Source organism: Coturnix japonica, chromosome 4 (genome assembly GCF_054131305.1).
Source record: "Coturnix japonica strain WE chromosome 4, WE-NBRP24, whole genome shotgun sequence".
Taxonomy (NCBI): domain Eukaryota; kingdom Metazoa; phylum Chordata; class Aves; order Galliformes; family Phasianidae; genus Coturnix; species Coturnix japonica.
Genome location: NC_140666.1, coordinates 49,051,225 through 49,069,545, shown reverse-complemented (window position 1 = coordinate 49,069,545; position 18,321 = coordinate 49,051,225). Strand labels below are relative to the sequence as shown.

The 18,321-nt window shown below is 42.8% G+C and overlaps 1 protein-coding gene across 2 annotated transcripts; it reads right to left on the bottom strand.

The window, feature by feature from the left end:
* BMP3 (bone morphogenetic protein 3) lies at positions 1-18,038 on the bottom strand. Of its 2 annotated transcripts, XM_015861809.3 has the most exons (4): positions 17,416-18,016; positions 7,836-8,746; positions 2,887-3,108; positions 308-559 (listed from the first exon to the last, which is right to left on the bottom strand). In XM_015861809.3, exons 1-3 carry the CDS (start codon positions 17,699-17,701, stop codon positions 2,917-2,919), a joined length of 1,389 nt encoding a protein of 462 aa, XP_015717295.2. In that variant the 5' UTR covers positions 17,702-18,016; the 3' UTR covers positions 308-559; positions 2,887-2,916. The 2 variants fall into 2 exon arrangements, with proteins under 2 accessions (XP_015717294.2, XP_015717295.2); XM_015861808.3 differs by having other exon boundaries at positions 1-3,108; positions 17,416-18,038.
* Between the last annotated feature and the right edge of the window lie 283 nt (positions 18,039-18,321).

Genomic DNA, 18,321 nt, shown 5'->3' with positions numbered 1-18,321 from the left:
TTTTCACGTAAAAAGTGATTTTATTTTATATTTTATCCAGAGTTCATAGTGAAAGTTTCCCGTTACTGAAAGGAAACATACAAATTAGGCAAGCTTATACATCAGTAGTGAAACGTGTCTTTCACAGTGCTGCTGTGATCTGCCCTTGTGAACCCAACCATGGTCTTTGCTTCTCATCTGTGCAATGACAGTGACAATGGTATTGTTTAGAGAGTGTTGAGAGGAAAACTGGAAAAGGACAAGATGGCCACAGATATAAAATAAATTAAAAGTATCTGTAAAAGTTTCTTTCCATATACAAAATATCTTTTTTTTTTTTTGTGCTATTTTTTCTTTAATTGACATTGTCTGTACAAACATTAACTTCTAAAAAGAAACCATTTACAAAGGCTGTTTTTACAAGGAGGAAAGGAACTCTCAACAAAAAGTCCAAACTTTTGCAAACTTCCAGGCATCTCCTCAGAGACGAACATCCAAAGCTTTTGGACCAGTCCTGCACCAGAGTAGAGTGATTCATGACCCCATGGGCATGTGGCACCTCACGAAATGTGCTCTGCCCCTGTATAAAAGTAAAGCCATAAAAATAATGCATAGGCATTAGATGCTATATAATTAGATGGGAAGCAGAGCCATTCATGAATTTAATAGTATTTCAAAAAACAGAATATGTGGCAAAAGCCCCTTATGCTGATTTAAGACTAGAATGGTGATTAATAACATTGGTTGGATGTTTTTTTGAAGTCCCTACTCATACAATGTTATATACAGAAGTCATTGCTTATGTGATTAACATCTTATAGGTTTTAAAAATGGCTTTATTTAGAAAGCTGCATGTAAAAACACAGATGCAAACACAATTCCTTTGTATAAAATGTCTCTCACACACACAGAGTTAACGTTCAGTGTAGAGCTGGAAGAGGCAGATCAGATTTTACTTGGGAGGTTGCACCTGTTCTGCATTCCACAACTATTGACAAAGAGTGGGTGTATCCCAGTGACAGCCAAGCAGAACATCTTTATGCTCCTTTTCAGGTGATGCTGCTAAAGCCTTGGATTCCTAACATACAGCAACCAGGTCTAATAGCTGCGCTGGTTACTCTTGCTTAATTGCGGACAATAAGAAGGTTTCAGCTGCATTATTGGGATATTCTCCTCAAGCACGATAATGGAAGGGCTGTGAGCATGACGTGCAGCTGGGACTAATCTGTGCTGTTCCTTTTTTCTTTCTCTTTTTTTGTTTTGTTTTGAAGTGAAACTGCCATCAGCTTCCACTGAGACTTTGTGCAGTAAAAAAAATGATTGCTGAAAGGATCCTGGGTTATATGATCCATGTCCACACCTCTCACACCCATGCACATGACTCAGATTGGTAAACACGATAGCACCAGTGACCAAACACAAGAATCAATCATCGAGTGTTTAAATTACCTTCACATAGCTATGAAGCTGCAAGGAAGCATTCACATGGGAAAGCTGATCACCTTCAAAACATGGAAGAACCACTGACTCCAAAGTAGAGAACTGAACTCTCCTGATCATGGGGAATTAATTCACTCCTTATGAACTTTTTCCCTTTAAGCACTCTACAGTCAAGTTTGTAGATAGTTTATCCAAAAGATAAATGTCTACTCTTAGGACAAACTAAAACATGGTTCTTGCCAGCCAGAAGTGCTTAAAAAACTTCATCCCCTATGGAGGACCTTGCTAGAAACTTAAAGTTTGAAGTGTTCCTCTGACATCCACTCAGAAACAGAACCAACTTTTTAGCAGAGGTGCCTATGATTCATTAGATCCTTCTTTACCTGCTTTTAGTTTCTCACATTAATTTTTTCTCATGGAAAGCATGTTTTGTATTTTTGTTGTGCAAAACTTGCTGGTAAGAAACCTTAAAGGTAAGAACCTATGCTTCTAAATTGACAGCATGGGTACAGCACATTTCCAGAGCAGAAGCAATGAGAAAAAGAAGAGCTGCTATTTGATTAACGCAACATCAAAACTCACCAACCAGAGCTAATTCTGGTAAAATAACTGTCGTTAAGGTACACAGATAAGAGTTACAAACTGAATAATTTCACGTTAGAAATTAACTACCATAACTTACTCATAGATTATTTGCAGATACGCTCTAGAATATGTGTTATGAACACGTCACCAAGTGTGACACTTTCATACCCTTTGCCTGCTGAGTTTCTACAGTGGCATGGAAGAGAAGTCCTTCCGGAATACCACAATTTCCCATGCAGCAGTGACATGTTTTGCCTTCTTCAGCCAAGGGCACTCACATCTTGTAAGCTGGGTTATGAAGAATATGTTATCGAAAACATACGCACGCATGCAGTCAGCAACATGTCATACCAAGGAAACATATCTGAGTTGTGTTAGCTAAGGCTCTTGGAATGTCAGATTTGTTTAGTTGTTTTTTTTTCTTTTTCTTGCTGCATTACTGAGTAAACCGTGACGGAAAGCTTAGGTTTAAAATGAATAAAAGTAGACTTCTAATCTCCCTCCCCCATCAGTCACCAGAAGAGTGGAGACAAAATTTAACAGCTACTGCTGTTTCCAAAATCATGTACAAAAATAGATCGGTGTGTCCTCCTGACAGTCCCCAAAATTTCCAAGTCTTCTGTAAATTTCTCTTTCATCTCAGTTTCAACAGCAACAGTCAGTCTCCGTTGACATGACTTAATGCCTCGACCAAATTTAAAGATGAATGAAGTTCATGATCCCGTCCCTTGGAATTGCTATTCAGAATCCACTCCATTTTCATCTTTTTTTGTGTGTTTAGATTTCTTTACTTTTTTTCCCACCCCTGGAAGGAAACACCTGGACAGTGCAAATAAAAAGTAGAAATCATGGAAAGAAACCCAGTGAACAGCGAGTGATCACCTTAGTGCTTCTAAAGGATCTTCTGAGACGTTATCTGCATGCGCAGGATTCTACTGTCATGTTGGGGTACACTTTGAGAACCACATTCTTATTTTCATCAAAGAATAAGATGCTGAGAGAAGACATTTTGTCAGGAACGCAGCACGGCTCGGGAATTCCAGGGACAACGCCGACAGCTCTCACTATGCTCTGGATGGTGGCATGGTTGGATGGCTTCAAGGCCTGCAAGAGCAAGATAAATAGAAAACAGAACTGCATAAATGTTATACATGTACATTCTAGAATAAAATCTGTTTCCTGAAGAAAGAACCGGTGGATGATTGGTTACAGAGTCTGGTGTGCGCAACCATCTCCAGGTGTCACCATAGGTGGGCATGCAACTCTGGTGCGCTTCTGCTGGCCACTGGATGTCACTGCTGCTCCACTGCTTTCAGTTGGAGCATTCTGCTGGGAATATGCCTTCCCAGGAGAATGCTCGGGCAGCAGACCTTGCATCAAGGCGTACCTATGGGTCAAGGCAATCTCTTCTGCTGTTAATTCAGTTTCAAGTGGGCTGCAGTTTTGTCATAAAACTTGAACAGCTAGGAGTGAGGCAATCAACATGCTAGCAGCCCGATTAATTGGAGGAGCAAAGTAAATGTAACTTATCTGCTAGGAAATTAGTGCAAGTGCATTGAGAAAAGCAGAAGTGGATAGAACATATACAGTGTACAGTACAGAAATATGTTATGTCATGATGCTAATTGCTCCAGTTTTCTGTCTTCCAAGGCTGGATTGTTTTGCTCTTTTTTCCAAGTCAGAACATAAATTCGTAATATACATCAGCCACACAGCTGAACAACTGAGCCCCCAAAGCCTGTGTCTGTTATACCTCATCTTATGGTGACATTTTGCTCCAAATAATCATAGAATGGCATGGGTTGAAAAGGACCACAATGATCATCTAGTTTCAACCCTCCTCTCCCCCACCATATGCAGGGTCACCAACCACCAGACCAGGCTGCCCAGGGCCACATCCAGCCTGGCCTTAAATGCCTCCAGGGATGGGGCACCCACGACTTCCCTGGACAACCTGTTCCAGTGTGTCACCACCCTCTGAGTGAAAGGCTTTCTCCTAATCTCTAACCTAAACCTCCCTGTCTCAGTTTAAAACCATTCCCCCTTGTCCTATCACTATCCACCCTCATAAACAGCTGTTCCACCTCCTGTTTAAACACTCCCTTCAAGTACTGGAAGACTGCAATGAGGCCTCTTCTCTAAGCTAAACAAGCCCAGTTCCCTCAACCTTTCCTCATATGAGAGGTGCTCCAGCCCTCTCATCATCTTATAGTGGCCCTCCTCTGGACCTGCTCCAAGAACTCCATGACCTTCCTGTATTTGTGGCCCCAGGCCTGCCTGCAGTACTCCAGATGGGGCCTCACAAGAGCTGAGTAGATGGGGACAAAACCTCCCTCTCCCTGCTGATCACCCCTTTCTTAATACAGCCCAAAACACAGTTGGCCTTCTGGCCAAAGGACAAAGGTTCCTGGATTAACACTCATGTAAACTGGAAAATGTTGTTGGTTAGTATAGATTAAGTGATTCCGACTGCATTAATTATATTTGTTTAAAAAACAAACAAGAAAAATTACACATACAAAAAAGCCCAGAACAAAACACAACAACAAAAACCCAGAATTTGAACATATATTCTGAAAAGTGAAAAATGAATATGTTAAATTTTACCTCCCAAGTACCTTCAGTTCTGAGTATCTGTAGTAATGACACGTGAGCATGAAACATACTCAAGACAGTTTTTAGCCAAAGAGTTTTGTTTCTGTAGGAGTGAAATGTTAATGATGCACTTGAGAGCTCATCTTACACATGCCTGGGAATCCCCTGGTTAAAAAATATGCTCACTCAGATGTCACTGAGAAATACATGCAGCAAGATCAGCTGGGCCACATTTTTAGTTTTGCTGGGATAAGAGATGATTTGTCTTGGAATTGGTGCTGAGGGTCAGATGTCTGCCTACCTCATCCTCAAGTCTTAATGACCTCGTATGCAAGAAATATGGCCGTAGATATCTCAGCATGATTACAAAGCCATTACTCTCAATGTAGCTGGTAGATTTCAAGAAAAGCATTTTTATTCACTTGTTTTCTTTTAATTCAAGAATACCAACATTCCCTAGCAGTATAAGTATTTTTAAAGTATCTTAGGCCAGTACACAACTCAATTTTTTTTTGTATAATTTCTTCTTGAAAAAGATGTGAAAGCATCCAGGCTCGCTACTTTAGTCAAGTCCAGTGCAGTGTTCTCCACAGAAGTCATTGGGAACCACACAAATGGCCTAAGTGTGCAGATCAGATGCATAGAAGGAAAATATCTAAATGAGTTAGAGATATTTCCCATTGTTAACGGTACTGGAATTAAAATCAAGTTTCAGTAAATGCCATGTTAAGGTTCATCAGAAAGCATTCATTTCAGATAAAGAATCCGTACCATCAAAAATGTTTTGGTTTCCTACGGAGTGCACATTTTGGTTTTCCTTCTGGCTTTCCACTGGACAAGTCTGAAATTACCAGGGATAATTAGAGGGTACTGAGGAGGAGCCTGATACTTCACTGGCTCATGGCACTGCGCCCCTTGGTAGTGGCTGAGGTTTTGATGCAGATTAACAAACAATTCAACTCTTTGGGTGGAGTTCTAAACTCTTCCAATCTACTCTTTTCAAGCTTGGCCCTGAGACATGTTATATTCCAATGGATTCTTCAGAGCAAGTGTGGTTCTTTTACATAGAGAACTGACTTCAAGAATTGCCAAGACAGCCTCAGATATCAGCCTGGATAAGTTCAGCCATTGTATGGTAAGAGAGCTCAGCAAGAAGTCTCTGTTTTATACAGGTTTACCTTGCAGACAGAATATCCCCTGTGCTGACTTCATGTCCACCATGAACACACTGCTTTTAGAATGCACTCCTGAAGACAACTAGCTCTGTCACAACTCTCTTTCTTCCAGCAGGGAATATAACAGTAACTGCAGAAAAACCCAAAGGCAAGTGCTTTTGGGAGAACTGAAATCCACCTCTGGTACTGAGGCATCACGTCCTGCACCTGGAGGGGTGGCTGGGTCACTGCCTTCATGCTCTGTCCAGAACATGCTAATGAAAAACAGAAAAGACTTTCTTACAGGAGGTGAGGCCAAGAAGAACAGTGGGAGGGAACAGCACTGAGTGGACTGCAAGCTGCCAAATCTGTGAATGAGTCCAGCTGTGGCTAGGGCTGCACCTGCTGAGCTGTGTGCATCCTTGGGAGACTTGCTGCCCTGTTGAGTTTCATTACAGATATATTAGGAGTGGGGCAAATGATGTCAGTTATGGGCTTTCATTCCTGACTTGGGAGAGGGTCTGCCTGGCTGTGTGCTCTACAGTGCTCTGTAACCCCCAACACACATGAGTATAACAGCGGTCAAAGCAGCTAATTGAAATCAGGGGAAGGGTAGGGCCAGAAAATTTGGAGGTGGAGAAGGAAGGGGGTGGGGGGAATGAGGCACATCTGTTCCTAATTACACAACAGGTTGTCAGCTTTAGGAGCTAACCCTCAGCAAGGGAACATTATATACCCACAGGCACAGATTAGTTTGTTATTGCCTGATGGTTAAGGTATCATTTTGCAAACACAGTCTTATTTGTAGCACCAGATCTTATGTATGGCTCAGGAATAACACATGGCTCCAGAAAACACTTGCTTCACCTTTTGTAGAACTCAGCTTTTCATTCCCCTTGGAAAACATGGTCATTTTGTTTGATGTGGACAAAAGAGCAATATGAATCTTGGTATGGACAGATATCTGCCCACTGCTCACAGGGTACCAGTCTCACTATAAGGTCTCAGTTCCCCACTCTCCTAATGAACTACCTCTTTGCAGTATATGGCAGCAAATATTCACCTTTACAGGGTCTATGTAACTATAGTGCTCTAATTCTGTATTCCTCATCCAAACAAGTCTAGGCCATTATTTGCACAAAAGTGATTTTGTTGTGATCGAGAATGTGTGTGTGATGTACTGTTTTCTCCTAACTGGAACTATTCTTATGGTTGGGATGAAGTTTTTATAATGAAACCTGCAATAGGAAATGCGAACCCACTCTTTAAGTAGAAGGTCACAGTGGGTATCTGAATCATTTGCCTGCCCTTAAAGCTAGAATAAAAGTAGCTCAGGTCTACTGCTTCTAAAATTTCTAACCTATATGGTACAAAGCGTATGTTTCTCATCAACAATAAATGCATAATGCAATTCATGCAAAGGTAATGACTTTATCTCTTGCTATTCCCTTTCATATATTTTTTCCTTTGATCCAAAACTATAAAGCCTGCCACTGCAGTTTGAGGGGGTCAGGCATATCACCTCCTTCTGAAGAAGATTCATCCCTTCTTCAGCTTGCTTTCCTTGGGATCCATCTCCTTAGATACAATTCTTCACCTGTCATTTTCAAAGGGTGACTCTCTTGAGTCCTTTAGTCCCAGTGTGGCAGTAATGCCTGCTGAGACATGCATTTTCCTAGTGGGTACTCTATCAACTGACCCCACTGTGGGTCTGGCAGCAAAGACTTGTTCATAGCATGACTACTACCATCTAATAAGCGATTTTCTGAGTCTGGCCTGTATTATGTTTATTAAACAGGTTCATAACAAGTTCACACATCATTAGCACTATCCAGGAAATACTTTATGGTGATTTGGGCTCTGGGCAAAAAAATAATACCATGTAATACTTTTTAAATTATCTTTACAAGCCTGCTTTTTTAACTAGCTGTTTTAAGCACTACTCTGCACAGTACAAGACAAAGACACCACTTATTTACCATATCCCCACATATAACAGGTGACCAGCTGCATTCCACTGATGGAAGGAAAAAAAGTGCATTGCTTACAGTAGCAGTACAAAAAGATCAACAAACGCAGTACCTTTGGAATTGGGAACTGACATTCCCCTGAGCAGTAATAGGCATCAAAGGATTTCGGGGAAATAATCCACTCGCTCCAGCCAATGTCAGCAAAATCCACCTTGAGATAGCGTCGGGCACAATACCGTGGCTCATTCCACTGCTTCCTCCTTGCCTTCTTCAAGGTCTGCTCATCAAATTGGAGGGTCTGGCTCTTCTGGTGGTGGTTCTTCCTCTGCTTTTTCTTACTTTTTGCCCTCTCTGCCAGTCGAGGCTGGAAAGTTTTGTATGGTCTTCTGTCTTCCCACCTCTTGTCCTCATTGTACTGGTACTCTGCTCCTGGAAGCTCATTGTTCTGCAATGGCAACAGGACATCGGTGGAGCGTTTTCGCCGCCGCTTTCCAAGGCTGCTCCTCATTTTATTTTCTGGCCTAGGGAAGACCCTTGCCAAAGGATTGTGGTGCCCTTGCAAAGTAGAAACAACGCTCTCTGGCTCTGAAATGGCAGAGTCATTGGCATATATCAGGATGTAGGGCTCATAGTGAAATGGTGCCCTCTTCCACAGGTGACGGCTGGTTGAATCCATTTTGACACCAAGCAGAAGTTCATTGCTCTGTTTTGCTTTGTGCAGGACCTGAGTGATATCTTTCCACTGCCAGGAAAGGATATCGCTGTAAGAGCTGGAGATGTTTATTAGGAAATGGCCAAGACTCCGGGTCTGGTTTCCAACAGATGGAAAGGTCCACACTGAAAGATGTATTTGAATTTCAGGTTTCCTGTGCCCATGATGAGAACAGCCTCTGGACTGGGAACAGTTCCAGTCAGCGTCCAGCAGATCACCGATATAATAATGCAATGAAGCTGACAAGATATTTTCTGACTTGGTGAGTGAAGTCAAGTTAAAAACATACAGCTCCTGGCTTCCAGGGCTCCCTAGAAGAATAAATATTTAGATAAGAATATTGGCAATTCAAAATGTTACAGAAACCAAAAGGATCAACTGTATTGCTTTCTAGGTTACAAATTAAGTTTCTCAGAAACTTTTACACAGTGTTGTGGGAACAGGTTTAGGTCACTAGTCAGAATTATGACCAACATGGTAAACTGGTGATTTTAAAAATCACATACTTACTATCTGGTTTCCTCCTAACGCAAATGTCAGTCCAGAAAAACTCATATGCATTTACTACCACTCCTTTGATTCCAGGAAACAAACTAGGTCACAGGAACACAGCTTGATAATAGACGCACTATAGACTGTATCTACAATCCAGAAATGTGAGTTTCATAGTAAGGTTTTGAGCTTTCTCTCTCTCTTATTTCCTTTTTTCCCCTTTAATTTTAAATGCGTTCTCCCCTCTCTCAAATGTTCTTTGAGTAATCATGACTGCTCTGGCCTGCCAACAGGTTTGTTTGACCTCATCTAAGACAAATGGGATATTAGGCTGATGCTGGAGAAAGGCTTTCACTGGCTTCATCAGACATTTGATTGTCTGTACACCTCCACCATGCTGATAAGCCACAAGCCCCTCATTAGAAATAAGGAAGTGAATCTTGTTGTAGTGATATCTCAAAAGCTGATTATTTGACATTTTTGTCTGGCTGAGGTATTTTGCTCAAGGGTCATGCTTCACTTTAAGTTCCAGATGTCCAGTCTATCTCAGAAAAAACAACCTTCCTGAGATGGGATGTTTCTCTTCAAACATCCAAGATGGCCATAAATAAGAAGCACTAAGACCAGGAATCCATGAGATGATATAGATATAGATGATAAGTCCAAAAAGGTAACCAATCAGAAAGGAGAAGGCATCCTTGTGCCCAAATATGGATGAAGTGAGGAGTGGGACACATCTCCAAATGACCACCAAAGACCATCAAACACTCCCATGCAAGCACAGAAAGTTCAAATATGTTATGTAACCTTGTACTTACATAATCTACAAATATGTAATAGGTAGGTGTCACTGATGTACCAAACAGATACGCAGTAAAAGCATTTTGGATTATAAACAGAAGCCAGGGTAAATTATTTGGCATGCTTCATTTTGGGTATTTCCCATCTTGTGCAGAATAAATCAGTGTCTACTCTCCAAACACTTCTCTTTTTGAATATGTTGCCACAGGCTTTAAAGTATACTTTCACATATGCCATTTGACCTTTGATTGTCAGACTGTTTATTGCAAATATATCTAACTGGTTCCTTTACACTCCTTTACACCCTTTGCTCTGCTCCTCTGTGATCTGGGCACCATCTACAAGACAGAGACTCTGGGGCCTATGGTGCAACTTCTAAACAGTGAGTCTATTTAGCAGGGACTTAAATATATTAAACATTTGATGTATTGATATGTACTTGTTAGGATGCAAACTGGGCAAGCAATAAAGAAAGCACTGTGTACTTGTGCTTCATAAGCTAAACCCAAAGACAAGGTGAAATCCTGTGTTACAAAGGATGCCTCCCCTCAAGATTAACATTTTCTCTGTTAGACTGAGCTCAATTTAGTGGCTCCTCAAGTGCTCAGTCACCTTTGGATACACAAATGAGTCTTCATGACCTAGAGCCCTTCACAACAGAAAGGGCAGAGTAGGGTGCGGAACAAGTTGACAATAACCTTGCACGTGGAAAAGGAATGTGCCCTGCCTTGAAAGACACGGGGAAGAGAAACATCAGGCTAGAATCATTGTTTAATAGTATTTAAGGCTTGGATGTCAGCAGTAGGAGAGACAATACACCATTTGTAATGAACTAAAAACACACAAGCTTGTCTGACAGTCTTTTGGCTAGGTCACACACTAATCACAACAGAAGTTTCCCTCTAGAATAATCAGGACCAGAATTGCTACAATTACACAGGATAAATTAAGTCATTCTACCTAAGGCATTTCATCACTCTTCAAGACAGCCAGTTAGGAAGCATTTACTAACCTAGCTGGAGATAGGCAGATAGCATTAGAGAAACCCTAATACGCAAAAGAAAGCCAAAACCCAAAAGACCATTTAGGGTGGCAAGAACAGGTAGGGGTGGTGACTAAATGCACCTATTTGGCACTGTGCAGACAGAAATAAGTCATGGAAAGATGATGTTTCCTCACAGTCAGGATGCTGCTATATCAGTTAAAGGAATGTGGTGGAATGTGAGGTTTCTACAGCTGTGAAATTAGAGAAGACAACTTAACCGCAGGTATCGTGCACAAACCCAGAGATGCGCTTCTAGCCCACGCTGATCAGTAGGAATCAGTGTTAATCCCCTGTAGGTTGTGAGAGAAAGGCTTGGAGGTAAAACATAATTTTTGTTCTAAAACATCCTGGTTGAACTGCAGTTACAACTGTCCTTCAGAGTGGGAGACATACAGATCCAAATGTCCAGGTGCTATAGTGAGCTGCAAAAAATATACATATTGATATCTTTATGTTTTGAATGACATTCTGGGTGATGGTCTGTGCTTTTGGATGCTGATGCTACAACTGCTAATGCCATTCAGACTAAGTCAAACGAAAAACACCAGATTCTCTCTCCGCCCTCCTATCTGAACCACCCAAGTGACCTCTTTTTTTCTAAGAATATTTCTAATCAATATTCTAAACAATGTATTAAAAAAGGACGTATCAGCTTTGCTAGAAGGACAGAGCCTTCCTCCCTTGTGTATCACATGCACAGTTCTGGAAATTTGGGAATAAACAACAACAAAAATCAATGAAATATAGACTTCTCTTGATGAAATGGGAAAAGAAAAAGCAAAATCATTTATGAAAGATACTGCTGTATACACATTCAGCCCAACATGATGGTTGAACACATGAGGTTCTGGTAGGTATGTTCTCAATATCTGAAAACTAATGCACCAAACTCAAACAACATCTAGCTGTTAGTTATATCTTGAATTTACTTCAATTTTAAAATCTATTTTTAATTCCCAAAGTCCAAAACTGGCTACTTACTACCTTTGTAATAAGCACATACCTCATCTGATCTCTACTTGGTCTGTAATCACTAATACAGTAAGGCTAACATGTAATTTGGCAGAACACTAAGTACATCAGTCTAAGGAACCAGAATTTATGATGTCTCATGCATGCTTGTTAAAAACATTATTTGAATCACTGCTTTACGTCGAATGACAAGTTTTTATTTTAATTCTTAACAAGAATTCAATTTAACCAATGCTGCTGTTTCTAAAGTAGCCTATTGTGGTAGAACACAAAATAAGCTGCTTTTGTTTATAAGGAAACTCTAGCTAGCGTGAAGCAGACACAGGAGGAATATATACTTTTGATTAAAAATAAAACCCAAGAAGCCACTCTCTGTACTTAACTCCATATTAAAGCATACTTGCAGTAGGTGGAGCTATTTTCTCACTGAACGCCTTCTGAGCTCCCAAAGAGATTCAACCATCCCTAAGAGACTTCAAATAATTCATTCACAAAATCACCTACAAACAGATGATTGGCATTCAGTACAGATACCTGTGGTTTAGCTAGGTTCCAGTTCAGGAAAACCCAACTGTGTGACCTGAGCTTCTGTCAAAGCTTAGGAACATTGTCACATGCACCCTCTGTGTGATACCTTCTAGTTCTTATTTGAAGGGAGTTTTGCTATTCTAGCTTTGCTTTTTTTGTAGTACAAAAGCCTTCTCAGCAACCAAGTCCATAAAGAGAAGACATAAGAAGAAACCAGCAAAGGAAAAACATACTGAAGGAAAAACTTCCATGCAAGGAATACACTTCTACTTTCCATGCAGAATTACAGAATTGTCTAAGTTGGAATGGACCATTAAAAATTAACTAGTCCAACTCCCCTGAAACAAACAGACACTCTGAAGCCAGACACTAATGGCATTCCCCACCCCCAGTAAAGGTACAACCATAGCAGGAGACCTGAAGACCAGGCTCTGCAGGACAGAGCTTTTTCAGTCTGCTCTAGGTAAGACACAGTAACCTTGCACTTTTGGCATTGCTTATCTGTACCATATTGAGCTTTGGCACAGCAGCCATAAGCAGGGTAGTGAAGGTACTTCTAGGGAAAACGCTTTAGTGCTTGTATTCACATGGATGAGAGGTAATGGCATTATGATATGCCAGGAGAAGCTCTGGAACAGGCTGCCTAAGGAGGTGTTGGAGTCACCATCCCTGGAGGCATTCAAGAACAATGGAGATGTGTTCTGAGGGATATGGTTCAGTAGGCACAGGTTGGTGGTTGGACTTGGTGATCTTAGAGGACTTTTCCAACCAAAATGATTCTATGATTCAAAGGCAGAGCTCACCGTGGCAAGGGAAGGGTGGAGGTACCGCCTTTCCAGGTCCAAAGCTGAAATGTCTCACCGAGGCACAAAGTTGGGATGGATCATCACTTACCAGTTGGGCTCTCAGGGTTGCCAATACATTTCCTGCTGGCTTAGGCCAGCAAGTGACCCAGCTCCAGCACTGCAACTGAAGTTTGTACCCACTCAACCTTCACAGCATGGCTGTGCTTCCTCACTTCCTGCAATAACCCACAGCTGTTTGTATTGCCTGTTCATAGCATTAAAAAGGCATTTCAAGAAAAAGCAGTATGTCTGTGAAGAGTGACATCACCAGCAGGAATGTATTTATGTTACAAGGGGCATTTCCAGGCATCAATAAGCTGGAACAACTCCACCAACATGTGGTGTGTTTACCTTTATGGAGGATGCACTGACATTTTTATGGACTGCCAAATCTATCCCATGGGTGAAAAAAGGATGCAATAATGAGGGCTGTTTAGTTATACAGTCATCATTAGCCATCATTTAAATGAGATATTAAAGTGGCGCCCTTGTGCCAGTGTTCAGTTAAGAACACATCAGTATTTCAGAATTCACTGAGAGCTGGAAACGGGAACAAGTTTCAGAATAGGAACACAGACTTGGAAGCCAGATTTCTACTTTCCTCCCACCTTTGTTGTTACTTGATTGCACCTTCCCCCATTACGGATCTGAGTATTCTGCAAAGCAAAAATACAGGATTCTGCTCAGGTTCCTGTGTGTGCGTGGGCATTTTGTACCGCAACAAAGGAAAGAAAAGCATTTTAAGGAGGAGGAGAGCATAGTTCTTAAACCACAGGAATTGACCCAGGGGCAGGTGTAATGCCTAAAATTGCTTGAAATTCAGTCAATAAAAAAGAGTTTAAAGTAATTTCTGTCTGTATAGCTTTACTATAACATCATTAGAGAGACCCTCCAATTAAAGTCATAGCTTTTTAAATGACTCATTTGCAAGACATGTTTCTTTAGCGATGCTATGATTAAAATTACTTCCAAAAGTGAACTGCAAGCCTTGTGCTCTCGCCTTTTATCTTTCCACTCTCTGCTATTTATCCTAGGTCACTTCTTTTCCCCATGTCCAGAGCCTCAGAGCTACTGGAGGTCAGCAGGTTTTTATCAAGCTGAGGTCTGGTCATTCAAGGGTTTTGCTATCTGGTAGGATAAAAGAATATTTACGTGTAGAAGTTGATACAGAGGCTTGATCAATTTGAACAAATTTGCCTGAATACAAGAGCACATAAGCAGGCATCAAAGTCAAAGGTCAAAAATCCCATCCTCAAAACCAAAACAGTGGTAATCCAGTGAAACCTGGTGCACAAAAGATAGTGGAGTAGCATAGGATGCTAACTCCAGAGGTGCCCACATAGCATCAAAGCTCCTGCCCTGTTCCCTCAGAAGACTAAGCCAGAAAGAAAAACTTGCATTTCACAGCTAAGATGCTTCTTATCATTAACCACATCTTCTACTCGCTCTTCAGCCACTCACTACAAGTCTGCAGCTGTCCTAGGATCGGAATCATTAAGGTTGGAAAAGACCTGTAAGATCATCTCATCCAACCATCACCACCATGCCCACTAAGCCACATCTCCAGGTTTCTCAAGGGACAGTGACTCCACCACCTCCTTGGACAGCCACTGGCAACACTACTTTTTAGACTAGAAACAGAGAAATGGTTCAACAAATCCTACCCCTTCTTGATCTCACTGAACTGTAGGCCATCTTACAGGCTCTGAAAATTGTTCCTAGTGGGTGAGCTGGGACATACGGGAGAGGCTTTTCTCATGCAGCCAAACACCCAGTGGTCCTTTAGGGAAAGAGCATGGGACAGAACAGTTTCATAGCTGTATCTGCGATATGTGTTTCAGAAAAAGAAGTTTATCTCCTGAAAACACGTGGTTAATCTACAAAAGAAGCTATTAAAGATTTCCCTAAAGGTCTCCTGCTGTAGATACGAGAGAAGTCAGTGGGTTCTTAAGGGAGTACAACTGATCACAGCCAAAAAGCTGTCTTCAGAAGGGGTTAGCAACAGAGAAGATGTGTTGCTCTTACTACCAATTACCTTCACTGATTTAGCCCCATTAAGGATATGAAGAAGCCAGCAGAAAACAGACATTTGCAGCTGAGGAGTCTAGCAGTCATAGAATCACAAAGGTTGGAAAAGGCGTCTAAGATCACCTCATCCAACCATCAACCCAGTGCTCACCAAGTCAATGCATAGGATCTGGAAACAAACCACATCAGAAAGGAAACATTGTGTATGTGCCGCTGGCATGGCAGGGCTGGCTGGACAGCTGGGCACAAGAAGCTTGCTTCATTTGTGCCTGCTACCCCAAAGAACCTCTAATCTCAGTGTGGGTTGTTTTTTTTTTCTTCTAAATATGGAAATGCACCTGTATACCATCAATAACCATACAAATGAGCTGCTGTTGCCTACAGGGAGAGAAAGACAACAGCCAATTGGTTAGATATTTTGCATAAATACTTATAGAAGCATCAGAAACCTTATAACCACTTCCAATTTATTGCTTTGGCACTTGAACTCTGAAAGTACTGGAGGAGGAGGAGAGATTAGCGAGCAGTGTGTTCATAGGACTGCTGCCACCCAAAGTCAAGCAAGAGTATAAATACAATCAGAAAGACCACAGAGATGGGATTTCAACCAAAGATCTCCTAGGTTTAGAACAATAAATATCTTTAATCAGATGTGATTAAACAGAGTGTTATTTTCTTTCAATTATAGCTTCCCCCCTCTTTTTTTCTTTTTATTTATTCTATCTTACCCTTTTTCAGTGAGGGCAATGCTTATTTCAGAGCAGAGGAACATCCATTGGATCTATATTGCAAAAAAAAAAAAACTGTTCAGAAAGACAGGAGAGCTCCTTCCACACACAGATTCTGTAGGAACAACAAATGGGGCGTCACAGCTCTCCATCTAACCAAGCTACATAAGCCTCTCACCTCTCAAACCTCTCTTGTGGACATAAGTACTTGCAGTAACACACAATGGAGAGTGTTTGTAGCATAGAATCCTAACATGCCAAAGCCATTCAATTATTTGTGGTATTTGATCTCTATGCAGAACCATCCTATAATAGACATTGCTGCCTTTGAAGAATGAGCAGTAATGACTCCCAAATAAACCTTAGCAAGGCCTGGCACTCAGCTTTCAGCTGGTTTTCTGGGAGAGAAAGGAATCAATGCCAGCCAGCAAAACTGGACAAAGCTGATTGTTACTGGTGGGTGCCTGTGTAAAAACTTCTGGGTTAACTCCCCACCATCGTGGAAGAAAGAAGACTGTCATACTGGGCTACACTGTACAGCAGAACAGTTTTAAAAAACAAACAAGTTTTCAGGATGCAGTGGATATGGGAAACTCAGTATAGTCAGGGACACACTGGAGTTGTGGGATTCCTATGTAGCCCTGTCAGAGGTCAGGCACACAGAAGAGTGGAGCAAGGGAGTTCAGCTGAGGCAATCTTGCCTTCCCTTTCTGCAGGGCACAGTTCTTCTCAGATACTGCCATGCAAAATACACAACCCACTACTTATAAATACCCTTTTAAGAAAAACAACTTCACATTGTCACACATACACCTGTGCAGAGCAGTCTATAATCAGGACTGAGACCTAATAGCTGCTGTCAAAAATGATGATGTGTTCACTGTGCACAAACCATCCTTCAACTCCACTTGTTCCCCACCACCCCTGAAGAAGGGAGATTTAGATTGGATATAAAGAAGTTTTTATGTTGTTGGTTATTTTTCTACAGTGCAGGTGGAGAGGTGCTGGCACAGGTTGCCCATGGAGGTTGTGGATGCTCTGTCCCTGGAGACAGCCAAGGTCAGGCTGGAGGGGCTCTGAGCACCTGATGTAGCTGTGGGTGACCCTGTTCCTTGCAGAGGAGTTGGACTGGCTGGTCTTCAAGGGTTCCTTCCAACTCAAACAATTCTGTGATTCAACTGCCACCACTCACTGTAACCAACACCCCAACGTAACTACAAACAATCCACAGGATTACCAGGGCATGTTACTGCTCCATCACATGCAACCCAACCACGATTCCAACAAAAGCAACACATGCACATCACAGATAAAAAGAGACTGTGGAAAGGATATATTAATTACTCCATTTCCCTCATATGGCACTCAGATATCACCCAGGAGAGAGCTGCACAGATAAAGCAGTCATTACAACACCCCGCGCACCACATCCCCAAGCACACAAGCGTCGCCGCAGGACACGTTACTTTCCTCATCTCCGCGTTCCCCGAGCGGGGCAGCAGCGCCCATTTCATCCCTCCACTCCCGCAGCCGCCGCTCACCTGCAGCCCTCGGGCGGAACCCTCGCACTGTGTTTCCGCGGCGGAGGTGCGGAGCGGGCGGCTCTCGGGGCGGCTCCTCCGGACCCGCGCTGTACTGCGCGTAAAGGCGCAGCATGTGCTCCGACACCTTGTCCCCCGGCTGCAGCCCGTGGTCACCTGCTCTCACCCGGCCGCCCCGTGCAGCTCTCCGCCGCAGCCCGGCCCAGCGTGCCCGCAGCACGTCCCCCGGAGCCAGGCACAGGCAGCCCAGGCACAGGCACAGCACCCAGCGGGCCGGAGCTGCCATCGCGTCCGCCGGCACCCGCGACACGGTGTGCGGGGAGCTCAGAGCCACGGAGTGCTCTTTTCGGCGGGGGAGGGGGAAAGAAAAAAAAAAAAAAAAAAAAAAAAAAGGAAAAAAGGAAGAAAAAAGAAAGAAAAACGTAGGGGGAAAAAAAAAAGCGGGGTGGTGGAAAGCACCGCCTCGCAGAGCGCCTGTCCTTCCCGGTGCTGGCAGCGGAGAGGGTGTTTATTTCCCGCGGCGAGAGGTGGAGGTGTTACTCTCTCCTCGCCCCGACTGCTACAGGCGCAGCCGGGTGAGTTTTGGTGGGGTGTGAGCAGTGCGTGTGCAGCGTGAGCGCGGCTCCTGGGGCCGCTCCGCGGCCGATCGCACCGCCTCCTCGCTTCTGGGCTCCGGCTGCGAGCGGGAGGCAAAGAGAAGGGGAAACCACCACCCAGAGAGAGAAGCGTACAGGGACGGAGGTGGCTCTGGAAATGCAATCACGGCGCTGAGTGCAGCTGGGGAGTCAGCAGGGCGGGGGGGCGTTCCCCTCCCACCTCCACCCTGCGCCTTCCAAAGGCGGTTATGCTTGGAATGAAACAGAAACCTTCAGTCAAAGTGCACCCAACCATCTCCCCTCGAACATC